We start from the raw sequence: 22,619 nt of genomic DNA, 5'->3' as shown, positions 1-22,619 counted from the left end.
ATGTAAGTACTATCTTTCTAAGGAATTAGAAAAATGTTTTAAATTCTCCTGTTCTCCTGAGGAAAAGCCTAGTTAGGATAAAAATGTATTCCCTGTAACACTTGCTGAAAGGAATCAGTGTTCAATGGAGGATTTAAAAAAAATGCCTTCAGCGGAGTCTGAAAGGGCAAGCATGGGACCTGCATGGGTCTGTGCCAGGTCTTCTGTGCACATGTTATGGCTGTTAGCTTGGGTGGTTTTGTGGGACTCCTTATAGTGGGAGCAGGTGGATCTCTGACTCTTCCCTGCTCTTGGGACTCTTCTCCTTCTATTGTGTTACCTTATCCAGCCTTGATTTGAGGGCTTTTGCCTTGTCTTGTTGTATCTTGTTTTGTCCTGTCTGGCTGTCGTCTCTTAGAGACCTACTATTGTCTTAAGAGGAAAAGGAGCAAGAGTCAGGGAGTAGACTAAAGGAGAGGGAAAATGGGGGGAGCTAGGAGGAGAAATTGTGGTAGGGCCATGAAGAAGAATCTATTTTCTTTTCTTTCTTTCTTTTCTCTTTCTTCCTTCCTTCCTTCCTTTTTCTTCTTCTTCTTTTTTTTTTTTTTTTTTTTTTTTTTTTGAGACTGGGTTTTTCTGTGTAGTCTTGGCTGTCCCAGACTTGCTTTGTAGACCAAGCTGGCTTTGAACTCACAGAGATCCTCCTGCTTCTGCCTTCCTGAGTGCTGGGATTACAAACATGTGCCAAAATGCAACATTAACTATTTAATTGCCTGTGGCTCTCATTTATTGAGCTACATGCTGACAGAGACCATATCTACTTGAGTCCCATTCATAGTACCATCACTGGCAGATAGTAGCATCCAGATAAATATTTTTAACGGTACATGAATGAACAAAAGAGGAACAAAAACCATAGACAACCTTCCTTCCTAAATGAAGAAACAGTAGTTATCTGACTCCTCAGCTCGAGGCATTTCATCAAATGTCAACTGCCAGGATCCCTGGATTGGACAGTCATGCTAGAGAAAAGTTTGGTCTTAGTACACAAGTGTATGAACAAGGAAAAAAATAAGACAACTTAAAAAGCAGGGCTCAGATACATTAAAAGTGGCCCATAAACCCAACCTTATTATCATCAACTTTTTCCCCCTGACAGAAACTATTGGAGCTGTGTATTATCCTTCTGTGGCAATTTTCTCCGTTTGATATACTGTGCTTGCCTAAACTTCTCTCCTCTCCCCACCCGCCCCTTTCCTTACCTCCCTCTCCTTACTTCTGTCCATGGGAAGAATGTCACTTTGGTGCAAAGGAGCTACATGGTTCACTATCACACCTCAACTCTTTCCAGTCAGGAATCTATTCCCAGTTATCTGCGCAGGGAGGAACCTTCACACTTTTGCAGCTCTTCTTATCTCTGGGACAGCTAGCGCTCTACTTCTCCACGGCACTCCTTACCAAGCTGAAGTAGACCAATCTTTGCTGACACCAAGAATGACTTAAACTGTTCACAGTATACTGCCACAGAATTGCCTTGAGTTCAGTTCATTGCTTGGACAAATGGAGGTTACTGATTTTCTCTAATATAAATTATATATTAGGGCTATGGCTCTGTAACAAATTATATAAATTTGGTAGCCCAAAGCAGTATACATTAATTCTCTCCCAATTTTAAAAATTAGGAGTCCAAAAATCAGTATGTTGGCAGGGCTGCACTCCCCATTCAGGATCCAGGGGTTCCATGTCTTCTCTGGCTTTTGTGACTGTCAGCACCTTTGGTTTGTGGTGATATTACTCCAACCTCTGTCTCAGTCTCCCATTACCTTTCCTTCTGGGTGTGTATCTTTATGACTGTATGTAGGCCCACCCCAAATACCAGATAATCTCCCAACCTCAATTGCCAAGAACTTAATCATATATAAAAAAAGGTTCTCATAGGCCCTAGGAACTAGTATCTATTATCTTTGGGGTCAGTACCAAGCAACAATTTACATCTGTATTTGGCAATGTGAATTCAAAAGTATGATGACCTACTTATTGAAGTCTATAAATTTTTTTATGCATTTCTTAAATCACAAACTGAAACAATTACCTTGACATTCAGTTTTATTTTACAATGGTTTTTAAATAATTTTAAACAAATTTGGTGAATGCAAAGTGCTACATGTATGGTTGTTTTTTCCAAGACAGGGTTCTTTGTTTAAGCATTGGCTGTCCTGGACTCATTTTGTAGACCAGGCTGGCCTCAAACCAAGATCTGCCTGCCTCTGCCTCCTGAATACTAGGATTATAGGCATGTACCACTGCCCCAGCTGTTTGTTTGTAAGACTGTGTTTCTTTGTGTAGTCCTGCTGTAGACCAGGCTGGCCTCAGAGATATGCCTGCCGCTGCCTCCTAAATGCTGAGATTAAAGGTGTCTGCCATCACCACCTGGCTCACTTATAAGGTTTTATGTCCACATTGTTAAATAATCTGGGATACCTGTCATTTGAATGGCCATCCAAAGGATGAGAGAAGAGAATGTTCAAAGAATTGGGATTAAATGCATGCTGTATGACTTTAGTCTCTAGAACTAATTGTAGGCTGAGAAATACAAATTTCAGTACATTATGAGGAATAATTTAAAATCGGCAACAGAAGAAAAGTCTCTTTCGAAAGAAAGGTTTTTACTAATTCTACATACCTTGTGGGAGGTATGCAGAGGAGTGTCTTAGGGTTTCAACTGCTGCGATGAAACACCATGACAAAGAAGCAAGTTGGGGAGAAAAGGGTTTATTTGGTTTACACTTCCAGCTCATAGTCCACCACTGGAGGAAGTGAGGGCAGGAACCTGGACACTGGAGCTGATGCAGAGGCCATGGAGGGGCCTGCTTACTGGCTTGCTTCCCCTGGCTTGCTCAGCTTGCTTTTTTCTAAAAGCAGGGCCAGCTCAGGGATGGCCCTCCCCGACAAATCACTAATTAAGAAAATACCTTACATCTGGATCATATGGCAGCATCTTCTCAATTGAGATCCCCTCCTCTCAAGTAACTCTAGTGTGTCAAGCTGACTTAAGACTCGCCAGCAAAAGGAGTAAGGTAGATAATTTAATCTCAGATACATTTATGAAATAATTTATAAGACAATCTTACAAATGACTGATTCTAGATAGATAAAAGTAATTTTATCCTTCTCCAATTTTCTAATTACAGCCAGAGTAATTTTCTAAAAAAGGACCTGATAGCATTCTGTACCTGATTAAAGGCTGTTCTTGAATTGACCCCTTGATTCCTTGCAAGTCTCATTATAACTTCTTTTCTTATTACTATTATTACTATTGAAACAGGGTCTTGTATGTAGCTCCAAAAAGGTTGGAACTCACAATGCAAAAAGACTGGCCTTGAACTCAAATGTGATGTTCCTTACTCTGATTTTTTGTCTGAATTATTGTCACACTTCAGTTGCTCAATGTTACAGGTTTCTTCCTACTTCATGTCTTTCTTTTTTGGCCTAAGATAATCCTAACAAAAGGCAGCTTTCTTGAGGAAGCTTTTCTGGCATGCCAACTCAGCTAGCTTTCCATGTATGTTTGCAAAATATTGGAAACTGCTTCAAGTTAGACATATTCATTGTGTAATTGTCCATGTCTTATTTCCTTGGTAAAAAAAATAAAAATAAAAATGTAAGCTGAGGACAGAGGCGTTGTATCTAATGCAAAACAGAGAATGGCAAGTAGTGGGTGTATTTCACACACTGGTTGAATAAATGAATGAATGGGCTGCCTTTTACTTTTTAGGTTGAAGTGTAAAACAGGACTAATGAAATAAAACAAAAATATACGTTAATTGACACCAAATTACAAAATTTAAGAAATACCAGATTGCTTTCTTGGGAAGGTGTATTTCTAGAAATAAAGTGGAGGCACGTGAAGAAAAATAAGCAATCTTCAAATAAACCAGACCCATAACAGTGGAGTGGGCATGGAAGACAGAAATCCCGGGAAAGCAGGGCTTAACGACTTAAGAAACATCATTCATTCTTAGCCTGGCTTTTAGGGCTGGAAACGGGAGGTAGATTTAGTCTTCTGCAATCCTTGCCCTTAGACCTACAGCCTAATAGGAATTCCACCGAGTGTGGTAAGCGCTGATAAAGAAAGCACCCCATTGTTAGGAAATATCTCCGCGAGGAAGCGAGTAGGAGGGATGGAAGGATGTGGGAAGGTCTGGGTGGTCAGGGAAGCCTTTCCGGTTTAAGCTGAGACCTGGAAGACCAGTACAAGACCTGGCCGTGTGGACAGACCGCAAAGTTCAATAGCCCGGATTTGAGATCCCATAGAAAGCGACTCAAGGGCACCTTGGCCGGACTTGCCGTGGGACGACCCCTGGTTGAAGGCCGACCGCTCTGTGAACATCCCCGGGGCAAGACGACCACGTCCTGAACTCTCTCCCACCAGAGTGAGGTCTGCTTCCAGGACCAACCCCTCCTCATCACCGCGGGCGCCGCGGAGCACCGAGCCCGTCAGCGCGGCCGCCGCGGGAACAGGCCCGGAGTGGCCCCGCCGCCGACTCCGCCCACCGCGGGCACGTGACGCGGAGTGTGACGTAGGAGGAAGGAGACGCCATTAGAGGGAGGAGAGGGAGGACAACCCCCTGGCCTCGGGTTCTTGACGTGGTGGCCGGGGCCCTTCATTCTGGGACTTTCTCCCGGCCCTCTCCGGCCTCGCCCGCGGAGGACGCGGTGGGCACCGGGCTCGGCGTAGCGTGAAGAGCCGGGCCCGGGAGGAGCGGGCGCGGCGGCGCGGGGCTCGGCGCGGGGCTCGGGCGGCCGGGCAGCGGCGGGATGGCTGCGGCCGGCGGCGGGGCGGCGGCGGGCCGAGCCTACTCCTTCAAGGTGGTGCTGCTCGGGGAAGGCTGCGTGGGGAAGACGTCGCTGGTGCTGCGCTACTGCGAGAACAAGTTCAACGACAAGCACATCACCACCCTGCAGGTGCAGACCCCGGGGAGCCGGGCTGGGGAGCTGAGCTCGCTCCTGGGCTTCTTGGCCGGCCTGTCACCCCTCCTCCTTCCTAATGCTTTTCCCGATCGCCGTGGGGACACGCTGGCCCAGGCAGCCTGGAGATGTCAAGACGGAGAGTGGGAAGGAGGAGGGTGGGGAAAGGACTCGGAAAAGTCCCCATCCCGGTGGAGACTGGCGCAGGTCGGGGAGCACCACCTCCCCCACACGCACCACCACCGGTCTCTGGGCTACTTTTCCCCTTTGATCCGCTTCCGCTGGGGCACCAGGTGTTTTCACTCTGTGCTCTCTATAGTGTCAGCCGTTCCCCTCCCCACCCCCCCTCCCTTTGAGAAGTAGGAACTTATCTGCGGATTCGAATTTGCGAACGAGGTGGTTTGTAACTTCAGAGCGTCCTGATGACTAATTGTTTATGCAAGTTCCATTTTGTCCCGTTTTCAAGTAAATGGAGTGGTAAAACACCCATCGTTGGAGGGGTTTTGAAACAACCGCTCGCCGGTCGGTTACGCAGTTTCATTGCAGCCTTCTTGAGTCGGGCGTGTGGGTCACATAGTCTGAGGTTTTATCTACCCACGGTGAAACCTCATGTTGCATGTTGGCCTGCAATTGGTTTTCCAACTAAAAACCTAGGCACTGCTGCTGTACGTTGTCTTTGCTGTCGTGAAAGACTGGCCTCTACAGTTGCATTGGGAGAGTGTTACAATGTAATGGAAAGTGAAACCAGGCCATTGAAGGAGCTATGGTCTCCCTGGTCTCCTAAAAAAAAGTTTGCACGTGTTAGAACAAATTTACCTATTAATCTGCGTTGATCAGACCGTCCAGAGGCTGAAAAGACTAGTGGACTTGAGTCTGGACGTCTGGATTCATATCCTACCTCATTTATTTCTATAGCCCTGTGATCTTGGGTAAATTGCTTCAACCTGTGTATCCCTAGATTTCTACTGCTACCCTGGCCATAAAGGTTCTCTCTAGTCCACAGAGTTGTCAGGTAAACATGGAAGTGCACTTAGGGCATGAAATGGGGTAACCACTGTTATTACTGCTCCAGCTTGTACAATAGATCTTAATTGGAAATTGTGACGTGTGCTGGGACACACACTACTGGAATGCATAATCTAATGGGCGTGACATTTGATGTTGGGTGCTATTATTAAACTACCCAGTGTAGAGTTTACAAAGATGCTCTGGTTCTGAGCCCATGTTTTATTTTTACCCCTCTATTTTCAATTCTATATAAAGCAGGTGATGATGCCAAAGTTAATGGTACAGGCCCGTGCTCAGGCCTGACTAGATTTTGATCGGTTGTGGTGCTCTGCTCTGCCTCTGGAGATTAATAAACAAGTCATTTTACACTTTGTTCTACAGTGTAAGAGAAAAGAGCAAGCAGTTGAAATCTTAATCGAAAAATTAATTAGCTTTTCAACCTAAAAATTGCACTTTGGAGTCCTGTGTGGTGGCGCACAGGACTTAATCCTAGCACTCAGGGGCAGAGCAAACAGATCTCTGTGAGTTGAGGCTAACTTAATCTGCATAGCAAGTTCCAAGACTGCTGGAGCTACTCAGTGAGACCCTGTCTCAAACAAACAAACAAACAAACAAAAAATGTGCTTGGATTATGTATTTCTAAGACACCCTCAGCTATTTTTAACTATGTAAAAGAAGCCACGTAGGGAAGGTGAAGTTAGGTGGATCTCAATACCAATAGCATCACTGCTTAGATTTTTATATAACTCATTGTAAACAGTATCTGGACTACATTCCATTACAAAGTTGAGGTTTTGCTGTATATTAACTCATGGAAACAGCACTCTCATTTCTTTCTGGTGGGTAGCAAGTCACCTCATTTCCTCCCAGAGAAGTTGCTTTGTGTCATCTATAGGACACAACTTTGTGTTGTATTAATTTCTAAAAGGAGGAGATTTTGCATTAGAAGGTGGAGAGGAATGCTTCACAAACTACTTATCATTTTAAAGTGCTTTGTTTTTAAAGTACTGTGGTTTCAGAACACTAAAGTATCTTGAAAAGTGTATGTGAAACATTGAAAATATACAGGACTGACAGGAACCATTGAGAGTTATCGGTTCGCTGTTCTCAGGCATTTGTTGATCCACTTTTTTTCTTTTAATTTTAAACGTCTTAGAGGTCAGACTGAGCATATAGCTGAGTGGTAGAGAGCTTGCCTAATATGCCAAAGGCACTGGGTTCATCTGGAGGTGAAAGGAACGGATATCATTGAAAACAGAAAACTTACTATGCCTGGGGGTGTTCCATGTCCTTTTATATCTAGTGCTAAACAAGTTTTTCTCTTTGTAGAGCCAGAGTCTGTTTTAGTCTTAGTTCTGTCCTCTGAAACTTGGTCTCATATAACATTCCTTGACATAGTTAGAGATGGCTATCATGACCTCTGGAGTCTTGTCCTCTCTTAGGTAAACAGCTCCAGTCCTTTAATTGGGTTTCTAGTGGCATTTAACATCCATCCTCTCACTATTCTGATATCAGTGCATTCAATAGTTGTCCTCTTCCTTTTCTTTTCCTTTCTCACACGTCTTCCATTGTTGCTTAAGCTGGCCTGAAACTCATGATCCTTCTGCTTCTGTCTCCAGAGTAGCTGGAGTTACAGGTGTCCACCCTCGTGCCCTGCTGATGGCCTCCTTTTCTTAGCGTGACATGCTTTGAGCTGTAGAAAAGATTATGATTCCAGCCTGGCTTGGACTGAACAAAGAGGTACAGGTTCTCATGTCCCTTTTCTGACACTGAATTAGAAGAGATTCTGAGCTTTGGGAGTAGTTATGACATTGGTTAATACTGAGTTTGCTGCCTACCAAATATCTTAATTGCTTCAAGAAAATCATATATCCTTCAGATTCTCTATGACTTTGTAATAAAGCATTTTCCTCCAATGTGGCAGACCTGTAAAAGTATTAAAGCTTGCCACTTTTATTTTATTCTACTATACTATTTTTTAAGGATGGAAAGGTTTTTAGTTCATAGTTTAGTTGCAACAGCCATGGCAGGGGACACAGTGACAGGGACTTGAGGAGGCAGCTGGTCTCATTGCATCTACAGTCAGGAAGCAGACACAGATGAATTGTTAATACCTTGTTAAGTCTTGATTCAATTCCCCCCCCCCCAACCTTGTTTGGGCCCTTTTAGGCCAGGGTTCTGTGCTGGGTTCTGCAAAGAAGAATAAGATGTGGAACCTACTGTCTAGATTAGCTGATTTTTAAAATTCTTTCACTTGTAGATTGGTAAGTACCTCCAGTGTTCTCCTCAGTTCATAAAGACTTTGAAAAGAAAAAGTGCGGTGGGCAAATACAAAGCCTGGTGGCCAGCTCCAGTATACCGTGGTGATGCATGGCCAGATTAGCTTTTCTTTAGCCACGCAATGTCTTAGGATGGGACCTTCTCTCAGAACATCTATGATCCCTTCCTCGTTTTGGGTGGGAAACAGTTGCTAATGAGTTTTCCTTTATAGGTTATTACATAGAGTAGCCACAAACCCTTTAATTTAAACTTCACCAATTATTCCAGCATTGATGGGATCCTAACTCAGAACTTTAGGACTGTCACGGGATGCCTTGTCAGATATAGATAACACAATGCAGTGTGTGAGCAGCCTGCAGTTTGATCAGGAAGTCGTCTGATACAGTGGAAAGAACTGTGTTATAGAATGGTCTCGGCTATGGACTGACCCACCTATAAAATAGTGCTTCCTGCACAGGTCTCTTAACATGGATTACATGGCAGACAGCCATCCCATATGGAGCTCCTAAACATTGTTTGGTTCTGGGGATCAATCCAGGGCTGTACTGGGTGAATGCTGAGTTATCTGATATGTGTTTATTTAATAAGTGTTGAATGTTGGTTGCAGGCTGTTGAACGAATACCACAGTACTTCATATGTTTCTTTAATGATAACTCAGAAATGCAGTGGGGTTAATTTGACTTGGGTTATGTTGAGAACTTGTATAGCCTTTGAGGAGTCCTCCATTTTTAGGGTCTGGGAACGGCCTTTAGTCAAGCTTGAGTTCCTGAGTTTGGATCCTTACACCCTCATGCATATGCTGTGATCCCAGTGCAGGGGAGCCAGGCACAAGAGGATCTCTATGGCTTGCTGGACAGCTAATCTAGCTGGATTAGTAATCTCCAGGCTCAGGGGAGAGACCCTGCCTCAAAAAGTAGGGTAAAGAAGACTAAAGAGATAGCTCAGGTGTTCAGAGAACTTTCCAGCCTGGCAGAGTTCAGTACCCAGCACCCATGTCAGGTGTCTCACAACCATCTGTAACCCCCACTTCAAGGCATCTGACACCCTCCTCTGGCCTCCATGGGCACCTTCACAATTCAAACACACACACACACACACACACACACACACACATACACACACACATATCTTTAAAAAGGTAGAACTAGAAGAAGACATCCAAAATGAGTAGAGCCTTTAGACACTAAAGCATGCATACTTACCCACACCCTGCCCCAACACACACACATACACACTGTGTTGAAAGCTGATTCTGGTGACATGCATCTGGATCTTAGCATTCTAAAGGCAGAGGCAGGAAGATTATGAGTTCAAAGCCAGCCTGGGTATAGTATGAGAATCAATATCTCCCCCCCACCCCCCACCCCCCAAAAAAACCTCACAGGTTAGGAATATACCTCAGTTGCTATAAACTAATTGCTTTCTACACAAATTTCCTGGGTTTCAACCCCACATAAACCAGACGTAGTATCACAGGCCTGTAATTCCAGCACTGGGAAGGGTGGAGATCAGAAGTTCAAGGCTAACCCAGACTACAGACTGTATCTCAACAACAATAATAGAGTACTTGAAAGTTATTATGTATTTTAAAATTATATCGATTCTAAAATTTTGACTGAGATTGACATTTTAGAACTTGGGGATGATGTTTCTAATCATGGAATTTGGCATGCTTTATAGTGTTTTAGTATTGCTGTTTCCAGAGCTGTTCCTTGGTTACTTATACTTGTAGAGTAATTATATAGGTAAGTTCTCTGGAGGACTTAAGTTTATGAAGTCTTTGCACTGGGTGAGGAAGTTACAGGTTTTTCCAATGGAATATATTAAGATAATGCTGTTGGCACTAAGGAACTAAAGTCAAGAATGTAAAAGATGTATATGTGCACATATGTATGGACATGCCTGTGCCCTTCTGGAGGTCAGAGTATAACTTTCAGGAATCAGTTTTCTCCTATCACAGTGTGGGTTCTGTGAATCAAACTCAGGTCATCAGAGTTGGCAGCAAGTGCCTTTATCTCCTGAGCCATCTTGTCAGCTCAAGAGATGTTCTTATTTTGTAGCTATTTTGTGTGTTAACCATTGTACTAGTGGGGATATAAAGAGGAGAAGGTACTGTATCATTGGGCCGCTTCCTCTGCTGCTTCTGCAGTCATCACCCATATCCATGGTGATTACTTCTGCCTTGTATGTGTGGTCTTTGTATCTGTACTCCTGGTGACCATTTTCTTCTTTTCCTTCTCCTCCTTCTTGCTGTTGTTGTAAATTGTGTTTCCTCACTCAAGATACTTACTAAGGATTGTGCACCCTAATTTCCTTTAAATAATCTCTATAAAAGGGAGCAGTGTTTACATTTCTAACCAGAGCCATTATCTTCTGTGTTGGGATTGTAACTGAAATTTCATTTGTCTACCCCCTCAAGTCTAGCGTGGGTTCCTGGCTTCTGATTAGCAAAGTAATGTTCTTAGGTTGGCTAAGCAGAGGCTGATCCTGACAGTTTGGAAACTGAGACAACTGAGACCTAAATTTTCTCCATCCCACAAATAGGAAAAGTGTGCTACTTTTATTAAGCCAAGGCTTATTAATTGTACCTTCATCTCTTCAGTAAACATGGCATTCAGATTCTGCAGTTTTGTGCTGTGTATCATAGCCTCTTGTCTAGGAATCTTGTTTTTCTTGTTTCTGGGATTATTTTGAATGTGTGAATTTTTTTTAAGTAGCTCTGAATGTCACATGGCTATCTTTTAGCCAGTTCTTTATAATATCTACACAATAGCTACAATATTTAAAGTTACTGCCTCCTTGTTATTTTACTAGCCACATGAAGGTCTTAGAAGACTGGGCATTAATTAATAATTCATTTATTTTTTTAGTGACAGTGTCTCAATTAGTAGCCCATATAGGCCTCTAACCCATGGTTGTCCTGAGTCTGCCTCCTGAGTGCTAGGATTATTTTTAATGGTGTGGTCCCATGCCTAGGTTGGTATTTGTTTACTTGTTCTGTTTTTAATGAAAAAAAAAAAAAATTGTGGGGCTAGAGACCTGGCTCAGCAATTAAGAACCCTGGCTGTTCTTCAAGGGACTCTGCTTTGCTTCCCATCATCAACATGATAGCTCACAACCATCTGTGACTAGTTCCAGGGGATCTGACACCCTCCTCTTACCTTCCAGGACACCAGACACTCATGTGGAGTATGTCTGTCAGGTGTACACACGAAACAGGTGTACACATAAAATAGGTTTTTTTTTTTTTTTCTGTCTTGTGGTCAGACATTGCTAGCACATAAATATTTAACATCTGCCATTTCCTGCTTTGTGCTTTAATCTTCTTAGACATTACTTTTTCTTTCTCCTTGTTTTTAAGTTTCGTACTTGCTTCTGTTTTGTTTGAAATAAGGTCTTGCTTTGCAGTCCTGCTTCAGTTTTCTTAGTGCTGGAATTACAGGCATTTGCCACGATATGCCATTACTTTACATGAAATAATGGACTTTCCCTGTGAAAGTCTACTTGGTACTCTTAACTTGCTCTCTGTGATTTGTCATGGGTTTCTGAGACCTAACAGGTATCAAAATATGTCTTGTCTGTCTCCTTGTCTTTCTCTGTCTCTGTCTCTCTCTGTCTCTTTCTCTAAGGAAAAAAATAGAGAATGTAAAAATACTGAAGAACCCAGGTCACTTTTCTGATAGTTTTTATTCTCTTGGTACAGAGGGATAATTCTATAAATTACTTGTTTAAATTCTGTCCTATCTTTAGTTTGGGAGTGAGAATGGATACTGGGGTCTACAGCAGTATCAGGGATAGCAAAATGTTCTGTTTATAGCATAGTCAGCAAATAGAAACAGGGTCATATTTGTTCTTGTCCGTGTTTTCAACAGACTGTTTATGCATATTGGAGGATCTCCAGAAGCCAGTAGACACAGTAAAAAGCTGAACATTGATTAACAAGTTACAGAAAGATTCTCATTTGGCATTTTATTTGTTCTTTCATTTCCCCCACAGTTTATGTTTTGTTTTGTTTTGTTTTGTTTTTCCTCATCCACTAGGTTTTGGGTAAGATGTGGGGTAACCTGCACTAATGATGAGATTGCTAATTTTTAATATCCCTAAAGTTTGGAAGATGAACTAGTCAGGATTAGAAGAGGCATGGAATATGGAGGAAGAGGGTGGAAAATATGTCATTACTTTGATCTTTGCTATGCTTTACCTACCCTGAGAAGATTTAGGGAGGTGAATTGTTGTCTAAGAACACATAGAGTACTAATGGAGAGTCGCCAGGATAAGAAATGTGTCTTTCTTGGCTAGACAGCTTTGTGCAATGGGAAAGTCGTTATAGAGTCAGGCAGGATTTCGCTTACTGCCGCGCCCTCCCAAATTATCTGGCCTGGGTTGAGTCACTATATTTCTGTAAATCTCAGATTTATAACTGTAAAATAGGGCTCATTATCTACCTCACAAGGATGCTGCAAGTATCAAATAAGAACTTGAAAGCACAGAGCTTGACACATAGTCTGTAAGCCCCACCCCAGGCCTAGAACCTTCAGAGTTACTACTATTGAATATTCCACTCCTCCCATCCTGGCAGATGGTGCTGGTGGTTTATTGAGGTTAGCAGTGGTGTGTAATCCCCTGGAAATAAGGATAAGCATGTTTCTTAAATCCATCATTGTTTCCTCTTACCTTTGTTACCTTATAACAGAACTAAGAAAGAGGCTGTTCCAGCATTTTGCAACTACAAAGGGAACTTTAATAACCTGGCCAAACTACTTTTTTAGAGCTGATTTGAACAGACAAATTCAGGGCTTTGATTATTTGCTGCTATTCTGATGTTACATTAAATCTGTACTTTTATTTTAAAAACACTGTTTGCTCTTATAAAATACTTACAAAGTATTGAAAATTTAGAATGTGGTAAAATGAAATTATTTATATTACAGAAGGAATCTTTCCACAAAGGGATCCTAACTGGAAGGGAGAAAAATATTATTTTGGTAACATGCTTTACAAGTGGGTCTTTTGTTTGAAATAAGATAATTTAGTTCATGGGTCAATGAGATGACTCAGCAGCTAAAGGAACTTACTCCACTAGCCTAGCAACCTGAATTTGGTCCATAGAACCCAAGTAAAGGAAGAAGGCCTTTGTATGAGTACCATGTAAAGATACTCAGGCCATGGCAGGCATGCCCACACACATCATGTGTACACACAGTAAAAATAAATTTAAAGTTGGCTTATAATGAAACTTTTAGGAATACATTACTTACATGAATTCTGTTGTACCCCCTCCAGTTTTCTTAGGTGTGTTTGTAGAAGTATTTTTCTACAGTAACACCTGAGTATTAAGAGTGGGGTTCTGTGCCTCCCTCCAGCCACTGTACTAGAGCAGTATTGGATGTCAGCCTTGGAGGTACTGAAGTCTTGTGGTTATATGTTGTTCTTAGACTGCCTAGACTATAGGTCCTACTTTGGGACTTGTGTGACCTCAGACAAGACACTCTCCTGTAGTCTCAATTTCCATGCCTAAAATAATTGGGTAGTAATTATTTCTGATTCACAGGGTGTTTTGAGAATTAAATAAGTTAGTATTTGGAAAGCTCTTAAATATTGCCTACTTTAATCTAAAAAGACTGATTAAAAAATATAATCTAGCTAGTAGAATCCTTATATCCTGAAAAGGTAAGTTATACTGCATGACAATATATTTTATCTGTTACAAGTTAGGTTTTCAGAAAGTACAGACTTGAGAAATCCAGTGTAGAATATATGAATAATATAGGAGGCAAGGGGAGGATAAGCTTACACTCAGGGCAATGTCAGCTTATATGAGGAGTTCCAAGGATTTGACATGAGGCCAGGCTATCATAGAACCCCACAGAAAATACGAAGACTAGACTTGGGAATTTTTCCAGGGAAGGATATTCGCTGGCAGGGAGGAAGGTAGTTCTAAGATTCTTAACCTTAGAGATACCTAGGCACAGTGGTATGAACCTATCTCTAAGTCATGGCCTCTGAGAACTGAAGCAGGAGGAACAGATAATTGCTGGAAACCAGTGCCAAATTACAGTATAATAGGACCTTCTTTTTAAACATGAGCACACATGCACACACACACTGGGCCGGGGGCCAGAGGATTAAACCTTGGAGAATGTGATCAAAATACTGAAGTTGGAAAGCAAAGTTTGCAGGGAAGATCAATTAATTTAGTTGTAGATATATTGAAAAAGAATCCCAGAATTTGGCTAGCATTAAGAGTTTGCATTTCTTCCACAAGGCAGTGATATTTAAAACATATTGGGAAAGAGTGAATTCAGGAAATTATATAGCTATAAGGAGTAAAGCCAAGATTCAAATTAAAAATCCTTTTCTTAGCTTCTGTGCTACAAAGTAGGAAATCTTTTATTAATTTGTTTTATTTAATTTATGGCCTTCTCATTTTCTAGGTTTGCTATTTTACATCTGCATTTATTATTTTTTTCCTTTTCAATATGATCTGTATTTCTCCTCAGTAGTATAGCTTGACTCGTGAAGGTAGCCATTCCTATGTTTATCTCAGCTCTGTCATTTATCCTATCTGTGGGCACCTCAATTCAAAGGCTGTTCTTGGTTCTGATTTTCCTCGGTGTGCTATAGCACACTTAGAATCCACATTTCTTCTCTTTGCCAGAAATGAGCCGTTCTCTACCTGCTTTGCCTGCTCTGCCTTCTCCCCTGTAGATGCGCTTGCCTGTGGCCATTTTGCTACAGCTCCAACGTGGTACTTTTCTTTTTTAAAAACATATCGAGTAATTCTGGCCTCTGGGTATGTATGCTTCCTGTTTGATAAGTTGTTTTGTTTGAGACAGGCTATCACTATGTAACCCAGACTAACTTTGAATTTATCCTCCTGCCTCAGCTTTCCCAAGAACCAAGATCAGATGCATGTGCTCTCACATTCTGTCCCTCTTGATTAATTCTTGATTCTGTACTCTGTCTCCTCACCTTACTTATCTTTAACTTTACTATATAGTGGAGTTCTGTTTTCCACTCTGGTCCTGCCCTTAATCCAACCTCCAATGCCACAGTCTTTCTCCTAGAAGTTAAATGTGTTCCCAGGAGAGCCCTTGAGCGGTTCTCCATGTCCTCTACTCTTTCATACAGGTTCTTAGGATAAGTAGATGTTTTCTTAGGAAAGAAGTTGTTTGTTCCTATATAGAAGAAACTCAGGAGTGAGAGAAGGTAAATGGGAAATTCTTGTGTAAATGCAGGTAGCCAGCCTTTTTGATAGAATCATAATAATTCGTTTGTATTATGAATATTCAGCAAGCAGTTTGTACTGTTTTTAAATATACCTGTGTTGTGGGGGTGGGGGGGCGTCTGGTATTTTTTGGAACAGGTTTATTTTGTTTTGTTTTGAGACAGACAGTAGCCCTGGCTGTCCTAGACTTGCTTTGTAGACCAGGCTGGCCTCAAACTCTCAGCCTCCCAAAGTGCTGGGACTAAAGGCGTGCACTACCACACCCAGCAGTGAAACAGGTTTTATTAAGACCCACAAGGGGGTTAAGATGTAGTTGGTGTGGTAGAGTGCATGTCTCTCGTGCTTGAAGCCCAAGGTTTGATAATTATCAGTACTGTATAAGTCGGTGATCGTTGCATACTGCATACGTGCAGTCTCAGCACGTGGGAGGTAGGGGCAGGAGGATCAGGAGTTCAAAGTCATCCTTGTCTACGTAGTGAGTTTGAGGCCAGCCTGGAATACTCAGGATTCATGTCTGAAAAAAGAAAGAAAAAAAAAAAAAGTAAAGGTCTATAAGGTAAAGTTCATATTCCTAGGACTTTTTAACTTTTTTTTTTTTTTTTTTTTAGGATTTGTTTATTTATTTGATGTATATGGGTGTTTTTACTAACATTAATATCTACACCCCATGCCTGCCTGGTGTCCATGGAGGTCAGAAGAGGGTGCCATACCCCTTAGAATGGGAGTTACTGATGGTCATGGTGCCATGTGGGTGCTGGGAATTGGACACAAGTCCTCTGTCAGAGCAAAGTGCTCCTAGCCACTGAGCCATCTTTTCCAGCCCCTTCATAAGATCTTTAAAATAAAGTACATGTGGCTCTTGGGGATTAAACTCAGGCTGTCAGCCTTGATGATAAACACTTCTATGTGCTAAGCCACCTCTCTGAGCCATGATCCCAGGCTCTTTTGATTTAGCCTTAGCTTATTGATGCAGTCTCACTTTGGCATCAACCATGCCAACTGGAGTTCCCGTGGAGGTGGCTTCGTGTACTTTAGCCTTCAGTGGCTTTGTTTATGGTCAGGAAAAACTCCAGCTACTCCTACTGGAGGGATCATTAGTTACCTTCCTTCTGAAGTCTTCTTGTAACTCATCCAGGCAGGTAGTGAACATGACAAGATCATCTTTTAATCAGTGGAACAAAAATTGTATGTCAGTTCCTAGTAGACTGTAAGCTCCCCTTGAAATCGTGGGGCCGTGTCTTTTAATTTCTGTGACAGAGTTACATGTTAAACAATTGAATTATAGGTACAGAACCATGTTGAGCAATGCTTGGTAGCTTAGGACTCTTCTAGATATTCTTTTTAATATTCAGTAAATAAGGAAGATTGCATTAAATTAAATGCCCTAGGGAAATTTTTGTTTCATATATAGAAAGGGAAAAAGAATAAGAAAAAGACCCCATTATCGTGATGTATATTATGGGTGCTTTATTATTTTTTTAAATGTGTGGGGGGGTATGGTGGCTCATGCCTTAAATTCCAGCATTTGGGAGGCAGAGACAGGATGATCTCTGTGAGTTAAATGTTAGCCTGGGCCTCATAGTGACTTCTAGGTGAGCTAGGGCTACACAGTGAAACCTTGTCTTAAATTTTTTTAGAATGTGTGTTTGTGTATGTTGTGTGCATGCACGTGTGTATAGCACAGTGTACATGCGGGAGTTAGAGGACCAGTTGGGATGTCATCCTTGACTTCCTCCTCTTGAGATGGTCTCTTTGTTGCTACTTACTGTATATGTCAGGCTAGCTAGCCAGGGAGGCAGGAATTGTCCTGTTTCTGCATCCCATCTTAGGTCAGGTATACCTTGATTATAGACACACGTGCTTGTGCATATGTTTAAGTGGGTTCTGGGATCCAGAATTCAGGTCATTATGCCAGGTCCTCACATTTGCACAAGAAGTGCTTTACCCATTGAGCCATCTTCCAATCTTACTGTTCCATCTACATCCTCAGCTCTTCTTACATTCTCTTATAGTTGATAACTTGTGCTGATAACTTGTGTTCGTAGAACAAATTAGGGTTTTCTTATAGTATGAATAATATTTTGTCTTTAATTAAAATAATAGTTGGCCATAAATTAAAATTTCAATGATTGCCTTTTCTTTCAGACAACCTAAGTTTGACATGGAGATGATTCATTCACTCATGTATGATTAGAGTGAAGAACATTATTTCATATGAAACGTTGTTTAACACGTATCTCTTTTTTAGGCATCTTTCTTAACAAAGAAGTTAAATATTGGTGGGAAAAGAGTAAACCTTGCTATATGGGTAAGTATTGAGAAATCTTTTTTGTTATTTTTGAGACAGGGCCTCACAATGTAGCTCTGGCTCTCTTAAACTCATTCTGTAGATCAGGCTGCCCTCAAACTCAGAGATCTGCCTGCCTCTGCCTCCATAGTACTGGGATTAAAGGCATGCACCACTATGCCTGGCATCAGAAATATTCTAATAACTAACTCACTTGAGGAATAGGAATTTGGATTTCACATTTGTTTTTTAAAAGTAAATATATTACTTGCCAAAACTATTTCCTTAATTAAAAAGTTCCTAAAATCTAATTAAGAAATTTTACTGGACTATAGCTTTATATCTAAATATTGCTGTTATGGTTTTCTCAGTTGCAGAAGGGACAGGGTTGATGGGGCGGCCTGCCTGCAGTCGCTTTCCTACATGCACAGGAGTAGCTAGTAGGACTTAAGCGTGTGTTAGCAGGTGGTCCTGTAGTGTGCCCTGCTTTTGAAGATCCTCAGTTTAGGGCAGGGACTGTTCCTGGCTGCACCATGTAGCAGCTGAATTGGTCTTTTAATGGGGGTGGGAGTTTGCCAAGGAGGAAGAGCTGGGAGGACAAATAATCCTGTACACAGTAAAGCATCACATGAGACTTAAACAGTTGGTTTTTCTGTAACTTGTTTTCCTAATACTGTTTTGGGGTCTATCTATGTAGCAGCCATATGCTTTTTTCTTTTGCTCTAATAAGCATTTGTTCTTTATTAGGATACAGCAGGTCAAGAGAGATTCCATGCATTGGGTCCAATTTACTACCGAGATTCGAACGGAGCTATTTTAGTTTATGATGTAACAGATGAAGATTCTTTTCAGAAGGTATTCTGTTCACTTTGGATAGATGGCTTAATTAGAAGGACCATGACTGTCTATCTACCTACCTATCGATCTATCTATCTACCTACCTACCTTCCTTCCTACCTACCTGTGTACCTACTGTCTCTCGTTAATGTGTCTGCATTCACTAACGACTAGTTTTTAAACAGTAAAGCATACAGTTTGAACATGACTGGTGACCATATTTTCATATTGGAGTATTAATGGTTTATTATGACTTTCTCAAATATTGGAAAAATGAAAATAATTGAAGTTAAGCTTCAGAAAAATGTAGAGACTTTGTTTTTTACCTTTAAGTAAAAACCACTTGCATTTCATTGCATATATACTGGGCACCTAAAACTTAGTGTGTTTCTGTATGGTATCCCTCCTCATGAAGGGGGGAAAAAGTAAGAGTATACTGAAGTCCAAGCTCCCCCCACAGTAAATTCCTGAGATATAAACCTTAGAAAGGCAGTGTTAATTTTTAAAAATTCTTTCCTATTTTTTTAATCCTTCTTCAGATTTACACTGTAAATGTAGAATATTTCTTAAGACACGGTCTTACTATGTAAGAGCCTGGCTGGGCTCTTATAGAGATGTATCTGCCTCTGCCTCCCAAGAACTGAGATTAAAGGCATAAGCCACCACCCTTGGCCAAATATAGGACTTTGAAGCTTATTTGGGACCAAAAATAGGTCAACTGCGAATTTTCAGCATAATCGTGATGAGTTCCTTATTTACCTTTCTTGGGTCAGAAGTGTGTCAGCAGTGTGTAAGGAAAGAGGGTAATTTGCAAGTCAGAAGCTTCTCCAGTACTGTTACAAGTCAGTGCTTATTGAAATGACTTGTAATCTAGTTTTGTTTCTGTTTTTCTCTTTTCCTCTTCAGCCCCCACACCTGTCATTTGTAAAGAAGGAAATACAAATAAAAATTCAAGTTCCCTTTTAGATTATTAATGAGTCAGGAAAATAGCCCTAGAGCTAGAAATGAAACAAATAGCATGCTGATTTAATGACTTTTTTTTTTTTAATTATTTGGAGGCTGCTGTTTGATGCTACCTGTTTCCGTTTCTTATATTTTTGCATAAAAAGCAGTGGTCTAACTAAGCATTGTATTGGCTGAGAGCAAGTTGAATCTTTGAGGTTGAAAAGTTGCCAGTTAGTGAAAGTGAACAGAATCCCAAGCATAGCATGCTGGTAGGCACAAGGATTTCTCATGGCTCTGTAGGTTGCCAGGCAGATCCTACGTTCTTTGTCGCAGTATTGGAGCCACTCAGTGCTGTGAACTGGGAATTTGAATTGGACCTGGTTCTTTTCCAGATGGCCCCTGCTTCCACCTTTGTCCATATGTTCTTGCTTCATTTTCCACTAGAGCCTAAGCTTTTTATATGGCCATTACATTCCTGTAAAAGTAGGATCCACCAGGCCTTGTTACTGTTGAGTCTGGACAGGCACTGTATTCCCTCTGTCATATTCTTGATCAAGTTATAGGACTAGCCAAAATTTCACCTGGTAGAAGGAAAAGAACACAGGACCAGCTTTACCTCATCTTGAAATCCTCCAGGACAAAGATTAGGACACCCATGGACAACTATCTGATTTGTGATGTTAAAATTAGGGTCTGGAGAAATGGCTCTGCAGTTAAGAGCACTAGCTGTTCTTCATGAGGACCCAAGTTCAGTTCCCAGTACCCATATGGCATCTCACAGCTGCCTCTTATCCAACACCCACACACAAAATATATTCAATACACATGAATTAAAAATAAATTTAAAGACAATACAACTTTTAAAAAGACATGAAGTAGTAGATGGATACGTTATCTGTGTGGGAAAAGTGCAGTTGTAGGCAGTTGTAGGCGCTTCTTTGTGATGCAGATGGACACTTAACATTCTATCATGTATTTCTCATGTGAAGTCAACTAAATCAAGCTGTCTTGAGAACACTGTGGTTTACTGTAAGAGAATAATTGCCGTTGGTTTTATAATGATTTACAAGGACAAATCCTCTGCATTATCATAGAGAGTCCCAGTGTAGAACATTTTCATAGAGAGTAGCAGTATAGAACATTGATGTCATAGGTCCAGATGCACAGGAAATGCTTACCACATACTAGTAGAATTTTTTAACTTTCTCTCTCTCTCTCTCCCCCCTCCCTCTTTCTCTCCCTCTCTCTCTCCCTCCCTCCTCCCTATCTCCCTCCTTCCCCCTACTTCTTTCTTGATTTTTTTAAGACAGCTTTTCTCTATATAGCCTTGACTGTCCTAGAACTCACTCTGTAGACCAGGCTGGGCTTGAACTCACAGAAATCCACCTGCCTCTGCCTCCCTGAGTGCTGGGATTAAAGGCACATGCTGCCCCCGCCCCGAAACCTTCACCCCGGGCAGATGTGTATTATTTTAAGAATTTTATATAATATATACATATTATATAAAATTAATATATACATAATATATACATATTATATAATAATATATAATTATTATTATATAATATATAATTAGAAAATAATATATACATATTATATAAAATTTATATAATATGTACATATTATATAAAATTATAGTATATATATATATATATATGCTATGTGAGATTTGATTATGCATAGATTAAACTTCACTGTAAGAATTGAGAGCAGATGTCCTGGTTTGTGCTTTATCATACTGGTTGATTACAATCCCATTATTGTAATAGTTAAGGTTAGTATCGTTAATTCCAGTTTATATCTAACTGTGTCCAGAGTTGAGCATCTTCCTCAGTGGACAAACATTGTTACTGGAATTGTCCTATACCGGAAGTTCACCTGGGAATGACAAAAATCTGGGGACATCTTTAGTTGACACCATGGTAGAATGATGTTGGCTTGATTGGTAGAGGCCAGGGATTCCGCTAAAGGTCACAGATTACATTACACATGAGCAACCTTGCAACAAAGGTTGTCTCAGCCACAGTTTTAGTAGTGCCAACTTAAAGCTTTTGCAAGATACTAAGTAGGGAAATTTCTTTGCCATGCACACCTTTTTACTTTTCTTAAGTCTGTAACATAGACATGCCTATTAGGTATCGAGGGCTGGATCAACAAGACCGTGGTTATTCCATGCTAAGTCCAGAGTGGCTCTGTTACAAGGGCTCTTATCACCAGATACTGGACTGGACAAAGTTTTGTTCTGGCAAAAAGCTTTGCTTGTTGTATGAAAATTTTATTAAAATTTGTAATTAGAGGTGGTTTTTATATATGTATAGATTTTAGGTTTTGTGGAACTAATTCCAATAGTATCTGTTGTCATATTTGCTTTTTTGTGTATACAGGTTAAAAACTGGGTCAAAGAATTACGGAAAATGTTGGGAAATGAAATCTGTTTGTGTATAGTTGGTAAGTATTAGTACTACTTTATTTTTAAAGTCGCTTGTTTCCTAATTGTTAAAGACAAGCAAGTAATTTTTTTTTTTTTTAAAGGGATAGTAGAAAGGAAGAATTATGACATTTTAGTATGACAGTTTTAGACTAGGGGGTTGATTTTCCTGGAAGACTCAAACTCTATATTTCAAAGGATACCTCTGGGAGCCATTGAGGGCCCAGGCTTGCCTCAGCTTTTGCCTTTTTATGAGAAACTTTAGCTTTTTCTTTTCTTTTTTAAAAGAGGAGCTGATACAGTGGCACACACCTGTAATCTCAGCACTCAAGGAGACAGAGGCAGGAGGATCTCTGTGAATTCAAGGCCAGCCTGGTCCAAAAAACAAGTCCAGTATAGCCAAGGCTACACAAAGAAACCCTGTCTTGAAAAAAAACAAATAAAAAAAAAATAAAAGAAAGAAAGACAGAAAGAAGAAGAGCATAAGAACTGCTTTAAGTAAAACAGTGTTCTTGTGTGTACACTTAATGTACACTTAATGTACACACTTACTAAACTGAGAACTTTTTTTTTGTTTTTGAGATAGGAATATTCTTTTTTTAATTTATTTTTTTAAATTATTACAATTTATTGACTTTGTATCCCAGCTGTAGCCCCC

The 22,619-nt window shown here is 40.8% G+C and overlaps 1 protein-coding gene across 1 annotated transcript in view; it reads left to right on the top strand.

Moving 5' to 3' along the window:
• The first annotated feature begins 4,539 nt into the window (after window positions 1-4,539).
• Window positions 4,540-22,619, top strand: part of Rab21 (RAB21, member RAS oncogene family) — a 31,713-nt gene continuing 13,633 nt past the window's right edge. Inside the window, exons 1-4 of the mRNA XM_055626092.1 lie at window positions 4,540-4,944; window positions 17,713-17,772; window positions 18,499-18,606; window positions 21,918-21,981. Coding sequence (XP_055482067.1) covers window positions 4,798-4,944; window positions 17,713-17,772; window positions 18,499-18,606; window positions 21,918-21,981 — 379 coding nt within the window. The 5' untranslated portion in view covers window positions 4,540-4,797. The remainder of the gene's footprint in view (window positions 4,945-17,712; window positions 17,773-18,498; window positions 18,607-21,917; window positions 21,982-22,619) is intronic.

The sequence above is a fragment of the Psammomys obesus genome, unplaced genomic scaffold (assembly GCF_907164565.1).
Source record: "Psammomys obesus unplaced genomic scaffold, mPsaObe1.curated_primary_1811, whole genome shotgun sequence".
In the NCBI taxonomy this organism is placed as follows: Eukaryota; Metazoa; Chordata; class Mammalia; order Rodentia; family Muridae; genus Psammomys; species Psammomys obesus.
This window is presented reverse-complemented; position numbering and strand designations above follow the sequence as displayed.